The sequence below is a fragment of the Stegostoma tigrinum genome, chromosome 11 (genome assembly GCF_030684315.1).
Source record: "Stegostoma tigrinum isolate sSteTig4 chromosome 11, sSteTig4.hap1, whole genome shotgun sequence".
NCBI lineage: Eukaryota > Metazoa > Chordata > Chondrichthyes > Orectolobiformes > Stegostomatidae > Stegostoma > Stegostoma tigrinum.
This window is the reverse complement of record NC_081364.1, coordinates 14,824,403-14,847,049: the sequence shown is the minus strand read 5'-3', so window position 1 is coordinate 14,847,049 and position 22,647 is coordinate 14,824,403. Positions and strand designations below refer to the sequence as shown.

The 22,647-nt window shown below is 43.5% G+C and overlaps 1 protein-coding gene across 7 annotated transcripts in view; it reads right to left on the bottom strand.

The window, feature by feature from the left end:
- The window catches only part of LOC125460303 (semaphorin-3F), a 232,588-nt gene that overhangs the window by 7,390 nt on the left and 202,551 nt on the right, over positions 1-22,647 (bottom strand). For all 7 annotated transcript variants that reach the window (XM_048547631.2, XM_048547629.2, XM_048547630.2 and 4 more), the window contains 8 exons: positions 19,894-19,963; positions 18,613-18,757; positions 16,775-16,997; positions 14,271-14,359; positions 12,838-12,879; positions 12,046-12,203; positions 4,768-4,835; positions 4,014-4,147 (listed from right to left, as the gene is read on the bottom strand). In XM_048547631.2, the coding sequence (XP_048403588.2) occupies positions 4,014-4,147; positions 4,768-4,835; positions 12,046-12,203; positions 12,838-12,879; positions 14,271-14,359; positions 16,775-16,997; positions 18,613-18,757; positions 19,894-19,963 (929 nt within the window). The remainder of the gene's footprint in view (positions 1-4,013; positions 4,148-4,767; positions 4,836-12,045; positions 12,204-12,837; positions 12,880-14,270; positions 14,360-16,774; positions 16,998-18,612; positions 18,758-19,893; positions 19,964-22,647) is intronic.

Genomic DNA, 22,647 nt, shown 5'->3' with positions numbered 1-22,647 from the left:
TGTATTCTTTTTCCCAAAGTGCAAGACCTCACATTTGCTCACGTTGAATTTCATCAGCCATTTCCTGGACCACTCTCCTAAACTATCTAAATCTTTCTGCAGCCTCCCCACCTCCTCAGTACTACCTGCCTGTCCACCTATCTTTGTATCATGGGCAAACTTCGCCAGAATGCCCCTAGTCCCTTTATCCAGATCATTAATATATAAGGTGAACAGCTGTGGCCCCAACACTGAACCCTATGGGACACCACTTGTTGCCATTCCGAAAAAGAGCCTTTTATCCCAACTCTCTGCCTTCTGTCAGACAGTCAATCCTCAATCCAAGCCAGTAGCTCACCTTGGACACCATGGGCCCTCACCTTACTCAGCAGCCTCCTGTGTGGCACCTTATCAAAGGCCTTTTGGAAGTCTAAGGAAAAGTATAGCTCATTTATAACAGGAAATACAAAAGTCCCAACAACGAGTTTGGGGAATCGTCCACACACCTGGCCCCCAACGTGAAAGACATCCATTGAGTCTATTTCTGAAGAAGGATCCAGACCCGAAAAATCAACTTTCCTGCTCCTCTGATGCTGCCTGGACTGCTGCGTTCATCCAGCCCTACACCTTGTTTTCTTAGATTGTCCAGCATTGGCAGTTCCTACTATCTCTCATTTATCATTACTTTCTGTTTCCCACCACACAGCCATCAAGATCCCCCGTTCGGGTCTATGTGGCATCATCATACTGTCATGGACTAGTTTCTAAACGGTGAGAAAATTCATAAAGCAGAAGTACAAAGGGATCTGGGACTGTTGGTCCAGGATTCTCTAAAGGTTAACTTGCAGGTAGAGTCTGTGATTAAGAAAGCGAATGTAATGTTGTCGTTTATCCCAAGAGGGTTGGAATATAAAATGCATTCCTCAGCATTAACCTTTGTAAATACGACAACAGTAAATACCCCCAACTTATCAATGTTAAGCTTTTCTAATGACTGCATTTCCTCCTTTATCACCATGGCAAACAATCATCTTCTTCCTTCAGGACAGAATCATTTGATATTTTAGCCATACCCTCTTCCTCTGTGTGCAAATCCTCTCTAGGTGACCCTTACTGTTACTATTTATATGGCTATAAGAGGCTTGAGATTCCCCTCTATGTTGGCTGCCAATCTCCTTTCACTGGCATCTTTGCTCCTCTTCTCCGCCTTTTCACCACCCCTCTGAATCTTTCATTCTCAGCCCAGTTCTCAATTTTGTTTACCTTTCAAAAGTGCACGTTTTATTTTGTTGTCATCTAGGGATCTCTGGATTTGTTTGCCCTACTTTTCCATTTCAAGGGAACATACAGTGTTCAGATCATCTCTTTTCTGAAGGACCTGCTACTGATTTTCCTGCCAACACAATGTATTTGACCCAATTGAAGTTGGCTTTCCCTCAGTTACTTATTCTTACTCTGGATTCTTAGTTACTCATTCCCACAGTCACCCTGATCCTTATGATGCAATGACCACTGTTCCCTAAAGGTTCTCCCATTGACATTTCATCTGTTTCCCACCTCATCCCAAGAGCCATGAATATCAGTAAATCCTTTCTCACTGGACTGAAAACATTCTGCTGCAGAAAATTCTCCTGAACTCATCCTAGAAACTCTTGAACAAAAACAAAGTTGCTGGAAAAACTCAGCAGGTCTGGCAGCATCTGTGAAGGAGAAAACAGAGTTAACATTTCAGGTCTGGTGACCCTTCCTCAGAGCCTTCCTAGAAACTCTTGCCCCTTTTCCTTTGCATAACCATTATCTCAGTGTATAGTTCAATAATTAAAGACCTCCCCCGCCCTCATTATAACTACATTTAACTTCGGGCACCTCTCTGTGATAAGCTTGTTCCTCTGTACCCTCCCTGCTCCCTATTGGTTGGTGGGCTATAACAAATAATGCAATTTTAAGAAAAGTTTCATCCATGGGTCCAGGGCCTCATTGGCTAGGCCAGTATTTATTGCCCATCCCTAATTACCCAGAGGGCAGTTCGAGAGTCAACCACATTGCTGTGGGTCTAGTGTAACACATAGGCCAGAGGTAAGGATGGCAGTTTCCTTCCCCTAAAGGATGTTAGTGATTCAAAAGGGTTTTTCCTTGACAATGGTTTCATGATCATCATTAGGGTCTAAATTTCAGATTTGTACTGAATTAAAACTTCACCATCTGCATTCAAACCTGGATCCCCAGAGCATTAGTTGAGTTTCTGAATGAATAATCTAGCAATAATACCATTAGGCCATTTTTGTTCCTTAGGCTAACCAAAGTGATTTCATCCTTTGGGGCATCTAGCATCGAGCATCGCAAAGCTTCCCTTAATCCATTCCTTCATTTGTCATCTCCTAACTTTCCTGAACACCTTATATCCAGGAATATTGAACTCCCAAGTCCTACCCTTCCCTGAGCCTGGTCTCGGGTTGTAGCCACAAAATCACATTTCTACATGGCAAGCTGCCCTTGCAACTCACTAATCAGATTTACTGTGCTCTATGCATTCACATACATGCACAGTTCTGAGGAAGGCTCACCAGACCCGAAACATTAACTCTGATTTTCCTTCACAGATGCTGACAGACCTGCTGAGCTTTTCTGGCAATTTCTATTTTTGTTCCTGATTTACAGAATCCTCAGTTCTTTCGGTTTTTACAAAGAAGCACTGCATCTTTAACCTGCGTGTGCTTGATTAACCAATATCGGGCAGCCGACTAACTCCTGGGAAGATCCTTAATGACATTCACAGTGTGTGTTGGAAAGTCGCACACAACTTGGACTGCCGTGAATGAGTTAAGCTTCAAACTTTTTAAAAAATACTAAAACCTTCTCAATTGACCAAGAGCTTTCCTGTCCCTGTTGTGTATGGGCTGGTACTTGGCATTGGCTTTGGTTGACAAAGGAGGATAAGAAACGCCCTTTTCATGAGAAAGGAAGTATTCTCTGCTTCATGGTTGAAATGACTCACTTCCTAGCAGCTGATAGCTTCTTGGGCCAAAAGTGACTTGGCTTGATAAGTTCCTGTGTCAGCGCAGGAGGTCTACGTCAGCTGGGGAGGTCCTACTTCCTGACAGCACTGATGCCTACAAAGGGGAGTTTCTGTTCTGTTTATGGCGTGGGAGAGGTGTCTGGTGGAAGTGGGAGAATTAGTAGCTAGAGGGAAGGAAGCGCTTTGATTGACATTTGTTAACCTGGTGTCAACATAAGGCAAGTCTAGCTCAGGGACTGAATGGTTTTGATGCAGGCATGTGTTTCCAATGTTGTCTCTGGCCCAAAACAAAATCCAGTGAGGTCACCTGATATTTGACACTCAGCCATCATTATGGCTGCGGTAGTAAAGAGAGAACTTACATCTATATAGCACCTTTCACAATTCCAATGTACTTTACAGCCAAGTAGGTATATTTTGAAGTGTGACAGTGTGATAGTCTTTGACTGTCCTGCCCACCACTGTTTGATTCCAAGTGGCAGTGAGCTGAGGCGCTCACATGGGCATCGATTTCCCCACGTAAGGGCCTCAGTCACCATCCAGGCAACAGCAACGAGTAAGAACTGTCCCACCCTGGGCTTAATCAGGTAGACTCAGGAAGGTGATAGGGTTTCCATGAGGGAACCCACCTGCCCAATTAGGTGCTCCCCCACTTACAAACATACCTCTGGTGGTGAGCATTAAGCTATGCCCTGGTACAAGAAGGAGATGTGATGTATTTTTCAGATAAGATGAAGTAAAATGGCGAAAGTTTGTTTAGAGCATAAGAACTACTGTTGAACTGTTGGGCTCAGTGTCCTGCAACACTGTGCATAACTTGTACATTTAACTGCAGCCAGGTTAGAGCCCATAGCTTTAGTGCACAGGCATGAGCTGACAAACTCTTGTTAGAATAAAACCTCGTTTGTCAATGTCATAGTGGGACAAGATACTTTAAGGTCAGAGTGTCGGTTGGTTGGTTTGTTGATTGAACTTCTAATGGTGACCTGATTGATATGAATGTGAGTGATATATTTACCTCCTTCTTACGCTCACTGCCATGTCGCTGGAGCACCCACTTAATGCTGGCCTGAGGAGATTTGGGCTGGCATTCGAGGAATGTGCTGCTGCCTTCTACCCCATACTGCTCCGTCTCCGCTGTTTTCCTATTAGCTGTCAATGAACCAACACAGGGTTAGGACTCGACATGAAACCAGCCACTCCATCAGAAAACAGAGGGAAACACTTCAGTTAAATAAACACAGGCAATGTATCACACTCTGACAAGAACTTCATGCTTTGGTGTCAATTTATTGTGAAAGAGGCCCAGTTATCCCTAATGAAAACAAGCTGGTCAAATGACGCATATGTAATTATATTGTTCCATTTCAATCTATTAAAATAAACATTATTTATTATTGCTTAGATCCACTCTAAAGGCACAGTCTTGCCAAGTTGGGTTCCAGAAATCTTGTGTGCATCTTTCCAGATCTCTCATCTACCTCTCTCCGAATCTCTGGTGTACCTCTTTCTGAATCTCTTGTGTATATCTCTCTGGATCTCTCATGTACATCTCTCCAGATTGCTTGTGTAATTGCTTGAGTCCATATCCCTAATTCTGGCTGTTGATAGTCCTCTAGCTCTCCCAGCCTGTGCATGCTTCGCTAGCACTTCTGCTGTCTGTGTCTCAAACTCACCCTGTGAACCATTCACTCAGTGCCTAATAGTCACTATATGTTTACAGCCATATGATAGCTGCCTCCTTCAGGATAAGGAAATCTCTCCCTACTTACCGTTGGAATTATAACCTCGGCACTGCCTGATTGGGTTCCCGTGCCGTACATCTTGCCTTCGGCTTCGCCTGTGAGGAACAAAAGGAAGCAGGTTCCAGTGAAAGCCAGATTCTGTAAGAATCAGTTTTTTTACTGTTTTTCACTCCCACTGAATTTTACATTTGTGTGCAGAGTAGGAAATGCTGCCCAGTGTGTGAACAGAATCAAATTGAATTGTCTCAAACACAGAGAATGCTGGAGAAACTCAGCAGGCGGATAGCATCGCGGAGAGAGAATGTTTTGAGTCCAACATGCCTCTCCTTCAGAGCACTGTTTCACCAGCATTCACTGTGTTTGTTTCATGTGTCCAGCATCTGGAGTATTTCCCTTTTATTCAGATATTGTTCTTTGGTAAAACAAACAAAAGCAATACTTGTCCAATTAAAAGCAGGGCCTTGGGTAGTGTAATCCTTTGAGGTTTGTATCATAAATAGATAGGATGATTAAGCATTTAGCACACTTGCCTTCATTGCTCAGACCTTTGAGTATAGGAGTTGGGATGTTATGTTGAGGTTGTACAGGATGTTGGTGAGGCCTCTTTTGGGATACAGTGTCCAGTTCTATTATAGGAAGGATATTATTACGCTGGAGAGAACTCCGAGGAGATTTACCAGGATGTTGCCTGGAATGGAGGGTTGAGTTATAAGGAGTGGCTGAATAGACTGGGACTTTGTTCATTGGAATGTAGGAAGTTGAGAAGTGGTCTTATTGAGGTTTATAAAACGATGAGGTGTATAAATAGAGCGAATCACAGATGTCTTTTCCCGAGAGTGGGAGTTATGAAGACCAGTGGGCATATTTTTAAAGTGAGAGGAGAAAGATTCAAATAAGATACGCGGGGCATTTTTCTTTTACATAGAGAGTGGTTCATGTGTAGAATGAACTTCCAGAGGAAGTGGTGAATGTGGGTCCCATAATAATATTTAATAGATATTTAGATAAGTACATTAATAAGAAATGTTTGGAGGAATATGGCCCAAGTGCAGGAAAGTGGGATTAGTTTAGTTTGGGATTATGTTCGGCATGGATTAGTTGGACCAAATTGTTTGTGTCTGTACTGTATGACTTTAGGACTCTAAATATTCACAGGTTAGGTAAAGCACCAACAATGGATACACAATAAGTCTCTTTGTCTGATATAGAGATAATGGGAACTGCAGATGCTGGAGAATCTGAGGTCACAAAGTGTGGGGCTGGATGAACACAGCAGGACAAGCAGCATCTTAGGAGCACAAAAGCTGACGTTTCGGGCCTAGACCTTCATCCGATACATTTGTCTGATATAGTTTTCCTCTTACCTTTTGTATAAAAATCAATAGTGTCCACAAGCTTCAGGTTTAACAACAAAATAAAAGACTTGGGTTTATCTGACAGCTCACTATTGAAATAATAATGATTTTCTTTTTAAATTTTTGATTTGGTTCTCAATCAAAATACTGAATTCCCACATAATTATACTCAGACTAAGCAGAGATAAAAGTCTCTGAAAAGCATGACTGACAGGCTCACTATAACCAAGGGATGCTTCGCTGCATGAATGTACAATTAAAAGAAAATGTTTTTCTGCTACAGTGACAGCAGCTGTGATAAATGAAGTGACATGATGCACAGGGAAAAATATAATGAGTGTAGAATCCAGCTTGTGCAAATTTCATGGAGCTTTTTGATATAACAATCTGCAGTTAATACTGGAATAGCAGTTGTATCTCCACCAGTGACAGGGCTAACTTCACAGAATCTTACAGCATGGAGAAAGGCCATTTGGCCATAGTGACTGTTCTGCCCCTCACTGTCATAACTCCTCCCCAGTCATGCTGAAAAAAACACTTCCATTGAAGCTTATATCCCATTCCCATTTGAAAATCACTGGAGAATCTGCTATCACCACCACCTTTTTCAAGCAGTACATTCCAGAGTGTGTCAACTTGTTGCGAACAGTGGAAAACATTCCCTTATCTTCCAGCTGTTTCATCTGCTAATTTATTTAAACCTGTTCCTTCTGGTGTCTGATCCTGCCGTCAGTAGAGAGTCAGATAAACTAATTTTATGAACTCGACCAGAATCTCTCATAAAATTGTCAATTGCACCCTGGCAATTGAAACGTACATTATATCTCACTGCTGGCTATGACATATCAAATTGATAAGAATTCCAAATGAATTTTAATAAACACTTTCATCACTGCTTTTAAAGTCCAGACCAATCAATTGCCTGATGATGATATTATGTCCCTGTGGTATCAACATATGGAGATCCAATTTCTATTACAGATGTATATTAATTTATTTATCGCTGTAATGTGGACCTGGGTAATTGGTATCTCATTAATGGTCTGTTACCAGGTACAACGAAAACATAGGATCAAAGAAAAATTTCTTCTGCGTCCTTCCAGAATCTAGGAATGCTCCACTCCTGTCATGTTCTGCTCCCAAATTACTACTTTCTGGAGGCAAAGTAATGCTGATGTTTTCAGTTGTAAATTGTAACCTCTGTCAAGAGAAGTGAAAGAATCATCTCATTGTTGTTTATTGGGTAGTACTGTGGCAGAATGTGTAGATAATTAACAGCCATGTCATTCCCAGAGCAACTTGACAGTTCAGTGTGAAAAATCCTAGTCAAAAACTGTCAGTGGAAGAAAAATCTTATTCTTCTTTTTCCGGCTGTCCCTCGAGACCAAGAGTGGCTTTCTTCCAGTTGGAATTTGTGGGTTCCTAATATGACTGAACAGTCCCATACTGGATCCACATATCCTGCTGTTGATGGGGCAGGTGGTGTTGGAAAGGGAGAGTGGTTTCCCCTTTATCCTTTCGATGTTTGTGCTTGGTCTCCACCTGGGCCTGTTCGTGGTGTTAGAGGTGGTTGTCACCTTCCGGAGTACACCTTCTCCAGGTTGTATAATTCCTGGGAAAAAGATCCCCAAATGTCGATAAGGACATTGCGTTTGTCAGGGAGGTTTTGAAGATGCCCTTGAAGAATTTTCTCCATCCTCCCAGTGACCACTTTCTGTGATGAAACTTGGAGTGGCGAGCTTGTTTGGGAAGTCTGGTGTCAGGCATATGGATGGACCACAACTAATACCTTGGTACTGGGCATAATGGCCTGACAGAAAACCCTGAAACTTGACCACCTATCTTACCATTGTATTTGCAGGATTTGTGTAGATGATATTTCCCCAAAGATTCGAGGAACAAATTCTAGCTAGTTGCTTTCCTTAGATCACTTTTGAACTACCCCAGAGACACAGGACACAAAATGCTTCATTACAGTTGCCCATTTAACTACAATCCAATTCTTGCATCTGTCTTGCGCTTTCATTAAGTATCAGTTGACTGCAGTTGCATTTACTTTTCATCCATATCTAATTCTCCATGCTAAAGAAATTTCTTCTGAATGTAAGTTTAGCATTACCTGGGACTAATGGTGGGGACCAACAGAAATCTGTTCTTTTCTCTGTTTCTATCCTTTATAGATCAGATTCCCTACAGTGTGGAAACAGGCTCTTCAGCCCAACAAGTCCACACCACCACTTGAAGCATCCCACCCAGACCCATCCCTCTATAAACCACACATCCCTGGACACTGTGGGCAATTTAGCACGGCCGACCCACCTAACCTGCACATCTTTGGACTGTGGGAGAAACCGGAGCACCCGGAGGAAACCCACCAAGACACAGGAAGAATGTGCAAACTCCAGTCGCCCGAGGCTGGAATCGAACCTTGGTCCCTGGTGCTGTGAGGCTGCAGTGCTAACCACTGAGCCAGCGTGCTGCCAAATATTCATAGGGTGTGCTATGGCTAGATAGGCCAGCATTTATTACCAGTTCCGAAGGTGGTTATTGAAAGTCTCCTTGAACCAGTGCAGCCCTTGGTGGGGGGGGTGTGGTGGTGGTGCCTGGTAGCACCCTCAGTGCTGTCAGCAATGGAGATCCAGGATTTTGACGTAGCCACATTGAAGGAACAGTGGAGTAGCTGCTAATGTGTATGACTTGGAGGGGAGCTCGCAGATGACCGTGTTCCGCTGTTCTTATTTTCACTGCGAGTTTGGAAGGTGCTGTTGAAGACACCTTGCTGAGCTGTTGCAGTGTATCTTGTAGATGGTACGCTCTGCTGCCACTAGCCTGAGGAATGAATGCTGATGGTTATGGATTTGGTGCCAATCAAACAGACTGTTTTGTGTGGAATGATATTGATCCACTTGAGTGTTATTGGACCCCTTAGCCACTTAGCAGTGAACAGCCTAAGCCTGAATGTTGCGCAGGTCTTGCTGGGCCAGGAAAGGCCATCACTCTGATTGGCAACCTGGCTGAGGAATAGTGGATGGGACTGAACATTGTGTTATCATCAACTTACATCCCCTCTTCTGACTCTTCTAGAAGAGAGAAGGGAGGCAGCTGAAGATGTTTGGATTTCTGAGAAGACCCAGTCTGTCCTGCACAAATCTGAACCTTGTAGCTTCGATGCCTGAGATTATTGCGCTGACTAATGGATTGAAAATCACAAACAAGGCTTTCATTGTGCTCTGACATGCACCATCTAATGACGGCCCAACAGTGATATTAGGCCTTGCAGAATTGCCAGTGTCTCAGCACTGGCTCTGTTCTTGCCTCTGAGTCAGACTTTAAGTCAGGTTCAAGTTCCACCCTGGGAATTTTTAACACATGATCCAGGTTGACACTTCAGTCTAATATAGATGGGTTATATACTGTTGGGGGTGCTGCCTTTGGAGAAAACATTAAACCTTTTCTCTCAGGTGGGTGTAGCGATCCCATGGGATAGCTTTGAAGAAGGGAAGAGGGATTTTCCTTGCTATCCTGGCCAATATTTATCCCTCACTCAACATCACTAAAACTGATTATTTGGTCATTCAACAATTTGTGTTTGAAAAAACTCACTGCGTGTAAATTTCCTATTACAACAGAGCGTAGACTTTCAGTGTTACCTTGCAATTATATCCTAGATAGATTACATTGCATGCAAAATTCAACACGGTGCACAGGGCACACCCGGGATCAACGACACATAAAATAAAGGCCATTAGTTCACAACATTCTGTCCTTCCAGAGCTTTTAAACAATTTGAATCTCTCTCTCCATCAGGAGCACAGTTTCTTCTCCCCTTATATTTTCAATTTTACAGCTTACATTTTGTAATCAACCTGTTCAGAGATGTTACCTCTAGAGCAGTTGGGACTTGAGCCTGGATCTCCTAGCTCAAAGGTAGGGGAACTATCACTGTAGCAACAGAGACCTCAAGCAGATTGATCTGCAAATAACAGGAGGACTTGAACCTGTAATCTTCTGATGGGCCTTTGAGCAACTCCAAACCCAGACATCTTTTCCATGAGGTCATGTGACCACCTCAGTCTTCTGCTCTTAACTTGCCATAATGGGTATGGAAGGTACCCAATATATTGAGAAGCCTAGAGCAGCAAATGCCATTGTGCGGGAAACCAGAGAGATTGGGAGGTGTTAGTGTGAGGATTTAACTAATAAAAGAGATGGAATTAAATCTTAGGCGAATACAGCATCAAGCCAACGGAAATCTTGTTTTAAGATACTCAGTGTCAAGTCTGGATTTTAAGAAGTTATATATCGTAAGTTTCAAGACACTAACTACGATTACGGGGCAGAAGGAGTCAATGATGCAAGGAAAGGAATTATTGAACTATCTGTAAGAAAAATAGAAACATAGAAGATAGGAGCAGGAGGAGGCCATTCGGCCCTTTGAGCCTGCTCTGCCATTCTTTTTGATCATGGCTGATCGTCCAACTCAATAGCCTAATCCTGTTTTCTCCCCATAACCTTTGATTCTATTCACCCCAAGTGCTATGTTTAGTCACTTCTTGAGTATATTCAATGTTTTGGCATCAACTGCTTTCTGTGGTAATGAATTCTACATGTTCACTGTGGGTGCAGAAACGTCTCCTCATCTCTGTCCTAAATCATCCACAAATCCTCAGACTGTGACCCCTGGTTTTGGACTTACCCACCCTTGGAAACACCCTCCCTGAATCTATCCTGTCTTGTCCTGTTAGAATTTTAAAAGTCTCTATGAGATCCCTTCTCATTCTTCCGAACTCCAGCAAAAACAATCCTAACATAGTCAAACTCTCCTCATAGGTCAGACCCACCTTCCCAGAATCAGTTTGGTAAACCTTCACCCTACTCCCTCAAGTGCAACAGCATCATTCCTCAAAAAAGGAGACCAAAGCTTCACACAATATTCCAGGTGTGGCCTCACCATGGCCCTGTATAACTGCAACAACACACCCCTGCTCCTGCACTCAATCTCTCGCAATGAAGGCCAACATAATATTTGCTTTCTTTACCATCTGCTGCACCTGCATACTTACCTTCAGCAACTGGTGCACAAGGACACCCAGGCCCCACTGCACACTCCCCTCTCCCAATTTACAGTCATTCAGGTAGTAATCTGCACTCTTGTTTTTGCTTCCAAAGTGAATGACTTCACATTTATCCAAATTATTTTGCATCTGCCATTGATTTGCCCACTCACCCAATCTGTCCGGATCATGCTGAAGGATCTCTGCATCCTCGTCACAGTTCACCCACCCACCCAACTTGGCATCATCTGCAAACTTTGAGATGTTACATTTTGTTCCCTCATCCAAATCATTAATATACATCGTGGTTAGCTGGGGTCCCAGCACCAAAACCTGTGGTAACTCACTAGTTACTGCCTGTCAATTTGAAAAGGACCCATTAATTCCTGCTCTTTGTGTCCTCGCTGCCAACCAGTTTTCTATCCATCTCAGTACATTTCTCAGTCCCATGTGCTTTAATAAGAGGAGCAGGAAAGCTTGACATTTCGGGTCGGGACCCTTCTTCAGGAAGAAGGGTCCCGACCCGAAACATCAAGCTTTCCTGCTCCTCTGATGCTGCTTGGCCCGCTGTGTTCATCCAGCTTCACACCGCGTTATTTCAGATTCTCCAGCATCTGCAGTTCCTACTAGCTCCATGTGCTTTAATGTTTGGTACAGCTCCAGGACACGGACATCTTTCGCAATATCTGGCAGTCGGAGCAATCCGAAACGTCTAAGTAAGTAAATATTGCATCCACAAAGTGGCAGGCAGACAACCCACACAGAACCAGATGGAGGTGGTGGATTAATAAATTGTTGCCCATTTGTGTTTCAGTACACAGGAACTGACGCTGAGCTGTCAACGAGGGGCACAGCAAGTGAGCAAATGGTTCACTTAGCATCAAACGATTATTTACCTTTTGGATGATGCTAAATATCTGGAGCAGGCTTTACCATCCCAAGCACAGTATGGATCTCTGGCAAGGCAGCAATCAGCACAGACCTCTCCATAAACATCACAGCGATGGAGGGCAACTTGTGTAATGCCCAAGGTAGAACCAACATATAGCTGTTGCTATTAAAAACACAAAAAAACAAACATTAAGGCCGTGGACTTAGGACAGTCACCACTGTGGAGTAGGGTCAGGAGTGGTCGATGTGAGTGACAGGCAGTTCATAAATCTGCCATGAAATCATTCATTGGAAACCACAACAGAAGGCACTGAACACAAACATATATCTGACAAGGCAAAAAGTAATCAAGATTTGTAAAATGCTACTTCATAGCTAGCATTGGGCACCCATTAGATTCTATATCATCTACAGAATTTTTAAACTGGCGTCCATCTGGTTTCAGATCAGGGAATGAGAAGAAATCAAGTAAGCTTCATAAAAATAGTGGCTGTGGAACAGGTCTGTGATCAGATTGTTTTCTCACTCACTCACTTATTCAGGTAAATGGTCAACACCATGACAGAAAAGAAAGTAGGAAACTGTGTTATTAAAACAGGAAGATAGTCAATCCTTGATTCAGAAGTGGACCGGATGGTGCAGAAATGGGGGAGGCAACATTAAACTGAAGATCAAAGAGGAAACTTTAGGTCCTTGCTCCTAAATTTGAACAATGGAACTAATGTGCCCAGTTGAAATTTTTGTTTAAACTTTAAACATGATTACAATCCGTCAGTCAAGTAGCCAAGCAGTATTACCCTTTTGGACGAGATCTTCATCGTCTTTACTTCTGTTGGCATCTGAAAAGTAAAATGTTCGAATTTGTCAACACATGGGATCCACAAAGAAAATCCAAAACATCTGCTGTTGCTGTGAATCAGAAACAAAAACAGAAATTGCTGGAAAAGCTCAGCAGTTCCCACAGCATCTATGGAGAGAAATCAAGAGTTAGCATTTCGGATTAAGAACTGAGGAAGGGTCACTTCACCCCAAATGTTAACTCTGATTTCTCTCTATAGACACTGCCAGCCCTGCTGAGCTTTTCCAGCAATTTCTGTTTAGGAGTCACAAAAAGGTGCTCAAATGCCTTGGTTTATAAATGGTATTTTTATCTTTAAAAACTGGCATGATTCTTGCCCTACCTATAGCTAGCATAATGTATTATGTTCCTTAAGAACTGCTCCTTGACTTACCCATTCTTCTGCCTGGGCTCTGATGAGCAAGTGGAATTGGAAGAGGGGCAAAGAATCCTTTCGGGTTGACATAATCCAGCTGTCTGAAAACCAGGACTATAACTTGACAGGGGCTTACAAGAAAGTGGAAGAAAGTAGCTGAGAGATTCGCTGTGTTTTTGAGGGATCAGAAATGGTTGTCAAATGTTCTCTTTATTAAGTTATTGAAAGGAAACATTTTTAAAAGAAGGATAAACATTTAGTATTGAATCAGGGCTAATGTAGATCTGTGTCTGCCTTAATATCACAAAGCACAATCTATCAGGTTCATCAAATCACTATGGTGCAGCATGAGGACATTCAGCCCCTCTAACCCTCTGAAGAACATCCCGTCCAACCTCACGCAGTAACTGCATATGGTATTACCATGACTAGCCTGCATATCCCTGGACACTGTGGGCAATTTAGCATGGCCAGTCCGCCTAACCTGCACATCTTTGGACTGTGGGAGGAAACCACAGCAACTGGCAGAAACCCATGCAGAGTGGGGGGAAAGCCTGCAAACTCCACACAGCCACAGTCACTCAAGGCTACAATTGAACTCGGGGCCCTGGTACTATGAGGCAACAGTGTTAACCACTGTGTCAACTTGAGGCATTGTTTTAAAATCATGTTTGTAGCACAATGAATACATTGCTTCCGAGAAGAGTTGAGGCACAACTCATTGTTCCTGTCAAGGGATGAGCCAAGGGATAAACATTTAAAAGCAGACAAAAATGTAAGCCAGTGCAGAGATAGGATGGGGTTGGTTCTGGGTTGCTTTAGGAAAGAACCAGCAGTGACACGATGGACCAAATGGCCTCACATTGTGCTGCTAATCTTCTGTGATCCTACGATTTTAAGTTGATTTCAAAGTCTTGGCAAACATCAAGAGACCAACAGCCCCAAATAACTTTTTGCCATTCTTTAAAATTGCAGATTTACTGTTAAACGTAACTGAATTAAAGAGGAGCACTGACCTTGAAGACTTCAACTTCTTCGAGAATGAGCTCCTCAGTCTCCATGTCATCTTTGGGTAACACTATCACTTTCTGCACTGTTCCCCGATCTGAATGAAAATGAAGAAGGTAGAGTGATGAGGTGAAATGTGTGACTTTGCCTTTTCCTGTTTAAAAAAATCACTTGGGGGCACTCTTTACATTGCAGCGAGGCTAAGGGCCTGTTGTAGAGATTCAATGGTATGGAATTTATGGTGGAACCTAAAAGATAGACATTCGGTAGCAAGGATAACGTGGGTCTGACGAGTTATGTCACGTGGCTTTCAGGCCATGCGGTTGCTGCTGCTAACCAAGTAGCTCAATCCCGGAGCTCTCTGGTCGTAGTGTGGGAGTGTTTTTATGAAGAAGGTGTAAGAAGGAAACTCTCTCATCACCAACTTCTCAACCACAACTGGTAATGGCTCGTAAATATGCCCTTGTAGTGATACATTTCATCCAAAGAATTAGTCTATGAAAATATCAACTTTTTTTCAGTCCTGTGATTTTTAATAATCATAGAATCCTTACGGTGCGGAAAGAAGCCATTTGGCCCATCAAGTCTCCCCTCTGAAGGGCATCCCACCTCGACATAGCACCTCCCCACCCCACCCCACCCCAGCCTACCCCATAACCCTGCTTTGCCCATGGCTAACCCACCCAGCCTGGACATCCCTGGACACTATGGGCAATTTCCCATGGCCAACCCACCTAACTTGCACATCTTTGGACCGTGGGAGGAAACCGGAGCACCCAGCGGAAACCCGCGCGGACACGGGGAGAACGTGCAAGTTCCTCATAGACATTTGCCTGAGGGTGGAATTGAACTTGGGTCCCTGGCGCTGTGAGGCAGCAGTGCTGACCACCGAGCCACCGTGCCACCCCAAAGTCATAAATACTTCATTATAATAATATGTCCTATTTAAATAAATAATAAGCATAAAATAATGAATACTTCTTAATGTTCATGGGAACATTATCACCCCAAAGCCATTTCCGTGTTAAATATCATGCTTATTTAGGATATAGGATATCTGATACTGCCTGGCCTGCTGTGTTCCTCCAACTCCACACTATGTTCATTTCTGAAGAAGGGTCCCGACCCAAAACATCAGTTTTCCAGCTCCTTTGATGCTGCCTGGCTTGCTGTGCTCATCCACTTGCACACTGTGTTATCTCTGACTCCCAGCATCGGCAGTTAGAACATAGAACATTACAGCACAGTACAGGCCCTTCGGCCCTCGATGTTGTGCTGACCTGTCATACCGATCACAAGCCCATCTAACCTGCACTATTCCATGTAAGTCCATATGCTTAACCAATGATGACTTAAATGTACCTAAAGTTGGCGAATCTACTGCCATTGCAGGCAAAGTGTTCCACTCCCTTACTACTCTCTGAATAAAGAAACTACCTCTGACATCTGTCCTATATCTTTCACCCCTCAATTTAAAGCTACACCCCCTCATGCTCGCCGTCACCATCCTAGGAAAAAGGCTCTCCCTATCCATCCTATCTAAGCCTCTGATTATTTTATGTGTTTCAATTAAGTCACCTCTCAACCTTCTTCACTCTAATGAAAACAGCCTCAAGTTCCTCAGCCTTTCCTCGTAAGACCTTCCCTCCATACCAGGCAACGTCCTAGTAAATCTCCTCTGCACCCTTTCCAAAGCTTCCATATCCTTCTTATAATGCGGTGACCAGAACTGCACACAATACTCCAAGTGCAGCCGCACCAGAGTTTTGTACAGCTTCACCATAACCTCTTGGTTCCGGAACTCAATCCCTCTATTAATAAAAGCTAAAACACTGTATGCCTTCTTAACAGCCCTGTCAACCTGGGTGGAAACTTTCAAGGATCTGTGTACATGGACACCGAGATCTCTCTGCTCATCTACACTACTAAGAATCTTACCATTAGCACAGTTCTTACTATCTAAGTCTAAAGTTGATTTGCTCTTTCAGAATAAAAGGGAAAGCTGAAATCCAGGTGATCTGAACTATTCTGAGAAAATGCTTGGAAAACCAAGATGTTTTAGTGAAAAACAGGGACTGTGCCGGCAAATGGGAGCTCAGGTCACCCGTGTAAATAGGCATGGGAATCAAATGGGCCCTGGTCAGTGTTGCGCACAAAGAACGGTTTTTGAAAATTCAACAGGAGCCTAAAAACTGGAGTCATCTTCCACCCAGCCAACATTTCCATTTATTTTTCAAAGCCTTCTTTTCATCGATTCATTCCCAATCTTTAATTGATTTCGAAGGGAGGTAACTGCAGATTTGCACTGCCCCTTGTGTGAAGACGTGTTTGCTGCCACCACCCTTATATGATTGAACTGGATCTAATTTTGATTCTGCCTCTTCCTCTTCTAAGGAAAGAGTTTGTTCTATCTGTGGCAAACTTCATCGCAGCACCCTCTCACTTCCCTGTAATGCCTATTGCAATGCCGTCTGGGCAAGAAGGTGTTAATTTTCTAAACAGGCTCCTTTACCTGTTCCGAGGAAGAGGACCTCATACCGTCCATCGGCTGCATCCACCTGGTCCACTGTGATGGTGGTGAATTCATAATCCACATTGGTTCTGACCACCAGAGGGCGCTTGTGCACTGGGTAGATGGCATTGTACATGCTGGGATGGTTCCTCATGAAGTTGATCACTTCGTCTGGGTAATCTTTTGTGGATTTCATCGAAGGAGTAAATGTACCACCGGGACACTACAAGAGATATTTGAAAAGAAAGTGCCTTCTATAGCAGTGTTTCATTTTGCAATGATGCAATTTTTTTTTGGCCATAGTGCAGGTGATAGTGACTCTTTGAAGATAAACCTGGGTGCTCTCTGCAATGTCCTGTCTGATGTTTACACCTCAGTGTAAGCGACGACACAGATTTTTTGGCCATTAACACGTTGCTGTTTGTAAGAGTTTGCACAGCCGCACTGCCTGCATTACACCAACGAGCACTTTTCAAAATCTGGAACATCCCGAGATAATAGCGAGTTTTGAGAAGATTTGTAGCTCAGGTTGAGTTCTGGATGTAAGTTTGCTCGCTGAGCTGGAAGGTTAGTTTTCAGACATTTCGTCACCATTCTAGATCACATCATCAGTGAGCCTCTGGTGAAGCGCTGGTGTTATGTCCTGCTTTCTATTTATGTGTTTAAATAGAAAGCGGGACATAGTACCAGCGCTTCATCGGAGGCTCACTGATGACGTTATCTAGAATGGTGATGAAATGTCTGAAAACTGACCTTCCAGCTCAGCGAGCAACCTTACATCCAGAATCCCGAGATAATGCTAGGCTCTGTACAAATGCAAGTCATTTCTCTAATGTGAATTACTTTGTTAATAAAGGTGGAGGAGGTGGGCAGAAGGGTAATTGGCATTGAGGCACTCTTTTTCTGGCCCACGTTTACAACATCACGCGTTTCCATGTCACGTGTGGCAGCTGATGGACACATTGTGCAGCTTGCATTACATGGCACCTGAATTCCAGCCTCGAAAAGAGTGCTCTATCTATCTGCCTGGCAGTGCAGCTCAGTTTGTGCTGGAGTCTCAACATTCATCGGTTGTTGCGGGAGGGGTGGGGGAGGGGTTGTGGTGATGTCAGTTTAAACTAATTTCTCTGAGAATTGGAAGGCCAACTCTCTCGATTCACCTATTCTCGGATTCCCTAGGAGTGTTCCGTCCTGGTTTTCCCCTCAGCAGAAGGAGCCTGACTGTTCCCATGACATCATTGACATGGGAGGTGTCCAGAATAGCTCCATTAACTGCAACAGTTTGGCCTGAGCATTGATCTGGATACGCCCTGTCCTGGGAAAACGCCAATACTGATTACGTGTGGTGCAAATGACTGTCCAAACCCATTCATCTTGGGTAAATATTCTTAAAGGTGCTGCACCCACCAATGGAGTCACCTTTGAAACTCAAATGATCTGCTTGATGCTCCGTAATGACCGAGCAAGAGTTTAGAACAAGGAGTCAGTCAGAGAGACGTACAAGCCAAGTCCTTAATGACTGCTATTAGCCTTTGCTGTTTCATGCAGTACAGACTCATTTGCTCAAACTCCAGCCCGAAAGGGAGAGGGAAAAAATAGTCTTGAAACTAAAGAGAGCAGGGACATTCTCTTCATCAGTGAAAGAGCAGTGGGCATGACTTTTGAATGAATGATGAATGACAATGAGGCTGCAGGCGTTCGATTGCGCCTCTGGGAAATGAAGCTCATATCATGAATTCTCGTGCATGTAAATCTGAGAGTGTTGAGCATCAGATTTGGAGATCCTCTTAAAGATTGAAGCTGAAGAAAAAGACTTGTTAGTGGGAGCAGCTACTCACGGTGCCAGGCCTGGGATACGGTATCTTCCCTGTGTAAGGCATCCACTGGTAATTAGGCCCCTCTTTGTGTGCGAAGGGCCCATTAAAGACGGTGCGGATGTCAGTCATTGAATAGACACACACAGCAGACCCTTTAAAGACCGACCTGTCAGCCAGGAAAAGGAACTTCCCATTAGCAAGCGGAACAATTCCCGGCTTTTAAAGCAACGGTAACGACCATGAAATGACACTTGTTGGGTTAACCCCTCTGCTATGACAATGACGAAAAGACCTTTCTATCAATATATCAAGACATTAATGCTCACATCTCAAAGGCAAAGCCCTGACAAATAAAGAGGACTTCAGCTAAGGGCTTGCTGTGATTCTTAGAAGGCTGTTCATGGAATCACATGATTATAATGGTGCAGGAGGAGGCCATTTGGCCCATCATGTCTGTAGCTGCTGTTCATGGTTCACATTAAACATAGCACTGATTACTTCTTTTTATCTGCCGTTTGCATCTGTTCGTCACATATTTTCCACTTTGATGCCGGTTCTAAGTTGAGATCGGGTGCTCCCACAGTGCGCTGACACTAGCATGATGTGGCACAATGGTAGAATTCACCAGCAGCCTTTAACTGGAACTTGTTTGCCAGGCATAAGCCCCTGCTGAGAGCCTAACTGCAAACGGTCCAGCTTCTTTCACTTTCAGTCCTTGCAATAATGGACCAGCGTAGAGCCACAAGCATTTTCAGCACAGCAGAAGGCCAGCTGGCCCACCGCATCAGTGCTGGCTGCCAGTCATTACTCGCCTCGATGGGATTTGAACCCATTTCCCCAAGCACAGAAGCACAGGCCTCTGGCTTACTAGTGACATTACCACTACACCACCTTAAGTAGAGCTGTTTGCCGCGAGTCTAAGACTGTATACTAACAACAGCAAATGGACAATTGCTGCTGGATTGTGATTTGGTATGAACTTGCTTAACAACAGGCAGAACGAACATTGGAAGAAAGCATGTTATTTCATCAAAACATGAAGAAACACGAAGAGTTAAGACTCAGGTCCCAGTGGTGAGGGAATGTTGTTCTAACCAACTCAATCATGAAGATTCCTGAACCCAAACAATTCTTTTTGAGTCCAACACTTCTATTGAACTGGGGAAATGGGACGTGAAAATGAACAATTTCTTTGGACGGGCATGATTACAGAGTAAGGTCATGTTTGAAGAAGAAATTCCTTATTTTCCTGTGGATCAGTGTCTTTGTTCCCGTTCCCTGACTGAACCCCATTTTACTTACCCTGAGGCAGAGAACACTGCGTAGATAATTGGATTCTTGGCATCCTGAGTCTGTTGCACAAATATATCCTCTGGAGGGATAGAAAAAGGCATGTTATTTGGCTTTTAGCTCAGAGCAAGTGGGCATCAGATTTACATTTATAAACTTTATGAAATATTCAACTTAATAATGAAAACAATCAGTTGATCAGAACTAAATATAATCCCGTACTCCACCTATATCATGGTGTAGACTTCAATCTACAATGTTGAAGCTTATTTTCTCAAGTAAATGATATTCTGTCAGATATGCCAGCTGTGGTTCATCAAAACTCAATTAGAAGGTGAAAAATATATATATCCACAATTTATAAAAGCCGTTTTCTCATCACTTTCACTCTAATTCCCCAGGTGAGACAGCAAGGAATTAAATTACCCTTACGATCATTGTTGATGCTGGGGATTGCTCAGAAATGGCCGAAGGAGACACACCATCTGTTTCTTTCCCTCCCTCGTGTTTAAATCCCCGCCAAGTAAGGAGTCACAAAACTGCGACCCCCACTTACTTCTACTCTGTAGAGCAATTCATCAGTGAGCTGTCAGTGTTGTCAATGCTCTCGGGATGCGTTTTAAAAAAAGAAATCCCATCTTGGAATCTCTACGGTGTGGAAGCAGGCCATTCAGCCCATACAAACCTTCCAAAGAGCATCCCAAACAAACCCACAACACCCCCACCATCTCCCCCCCTCCCAATTATATCTCTGCATCTCCTGTGGCTAATCCACCTAACCTGCACACCTTTGGACTGTGGGAGGAAACCACAGCACTCGGAGGAAACCCACACAGACACAGGGAGAACATGCAAACTCCACGCAGACAGTCACCTGGGGGTGGAATTGAACCCAGGCGCCATGAGGCAGCAGTGCTGACCACCAAACCAGCTTGCAGATGAGGGTGTCACTGGAAAGGCAAGAATTTACTGCTCGTCCTAAAATGGGATAGATGGCCCTGGAGCAAGCAGTGGTAGTCACAAGTTTAAGGGAGCGGCTGATCACTGTGGAGGCCAGTTAATAAAACAACCACATCACTGAGTCACATGCAGGCCAGCTCAGTCAGGTTACCAGTTCTTTATTTCTTTTTCCTTTCAAAGGGAGTTGGAGTCCCTAGCCAGCCTTTGTTGCTTATCCCTGAATTCCCCAGAATAGAGTGGATTCCTCCAACTTATTAACAAAGTAGTTCATACTAGAGAAATAACTTGCATTTGTATAGAATCCTAACATTATCTCGGGACATTCCAGATTTTGACATCAGTTAAATATCAATCATTTAATTAGGCCAGAGCAGGTACAGATGGGAGACTCCTCTCCCTAAAGTGAACCCGAGGAGTTATTTTTTACGGCTGTCTTATAGTCTCATGATCATTATTAATTTCACTCTCGATTTATTGATTTATGTTGAATGGCAGTGCTATATAGCCAAAATAGTCTGAATGATTCCAGGATTTTTATGATTGTGGTTTTCTGGGAGTTAACGACACAGCTTCAAGATGTTTCTGTGTTGCAGAGATTCCATTGTTTTTCCATATGTATTCGATCAATGTCAACAGGACTTTGGCCTTCAATTTGCTGCATTAACCCCAGTAACCTCGGAGATAATGGTGAACCATCAAAGTGAAGATGTTCAGTGACTGCCATTGGAACATTAGCTGATTGCCCAAGTCCTCAACTGTGTCCCTGCAACCAAAGTAATTCCATGCATTTTACACAAGATTGAACAGATCGTTTACGTAAGAATAAAAACTACTTTCCATGTAAAGGCTAGACAGCCCAGCACTTAGAAGGTTCATGAATAAGGAATATGGAGAGAGCTCAGGCTAATGTATAATCTTCAAAATCTCAGTCCATCATCAAGTGAAATCGCCTTCACCTTCTTTAACATTCAACCTTGAAATGGATTTGGCTGCGACAGTAGTGCCTGTAGGTTAGGATCATAGAATCTCTGTGGCATGGAAGCAGGCCATGCAGCCCATCAAGTCCTCACTGGCCCTCTGAAGACTGTCCCACCCAGTTCCTGTAACCCTCCATTTTTCAATGGCCAATCCACCTAGCCTGCACATCCCCGGATACTCTGGGCCATTTACAATAGTTAAACCACCTAATCTGCGCATCTTTGGACAATGGGAGAAAACCCACATGGACACGGGGAGAACTTGCAAACTCCACACTGACGGTTGCCCAAGGCTGGTATTGAAACTGGGTCCCTGGCATGATGAGGCAGCAATGCTGAGCCACCATGCCACCCACCATGGTAGCATTTAATACAAAACATGAGGTTTAAAACTCAATTTGTAGCAGCGGTCATTGGCAGTGGCAGTTAGAGCCCATCGAAATTGCGTGCAGTGGCAGGATTTCTGTTATGGGCACTTAAAATAAGATGACACGTTCAAACCTAATAAATTAGAAACTTGTTCCTCTTCTATTGTCTCATCTTGCTCAGAGCTTGTCTGTGTCCCTTCAGGCAGATTTCTTAACATTGCCCCTAATGATCTGGCAGTGCTGCGTGATTGTGCATAAGCAGCAAGAAGGCTGGAGTATAATGAGGGGAGGAGAGAATTCTCCTCAATGTTTTTACTGGTCAAAGACAAGCCATTATATTGAAATAAATGCTTCCTTAATGGTTATCGGGTCTCTGGAGTCCTATAAACTAATCACAAAAAAAGGCAGGAACAGGCTGCTGATAGGTTTATAGATTATGACATAACGATTCTCTGTTTGAA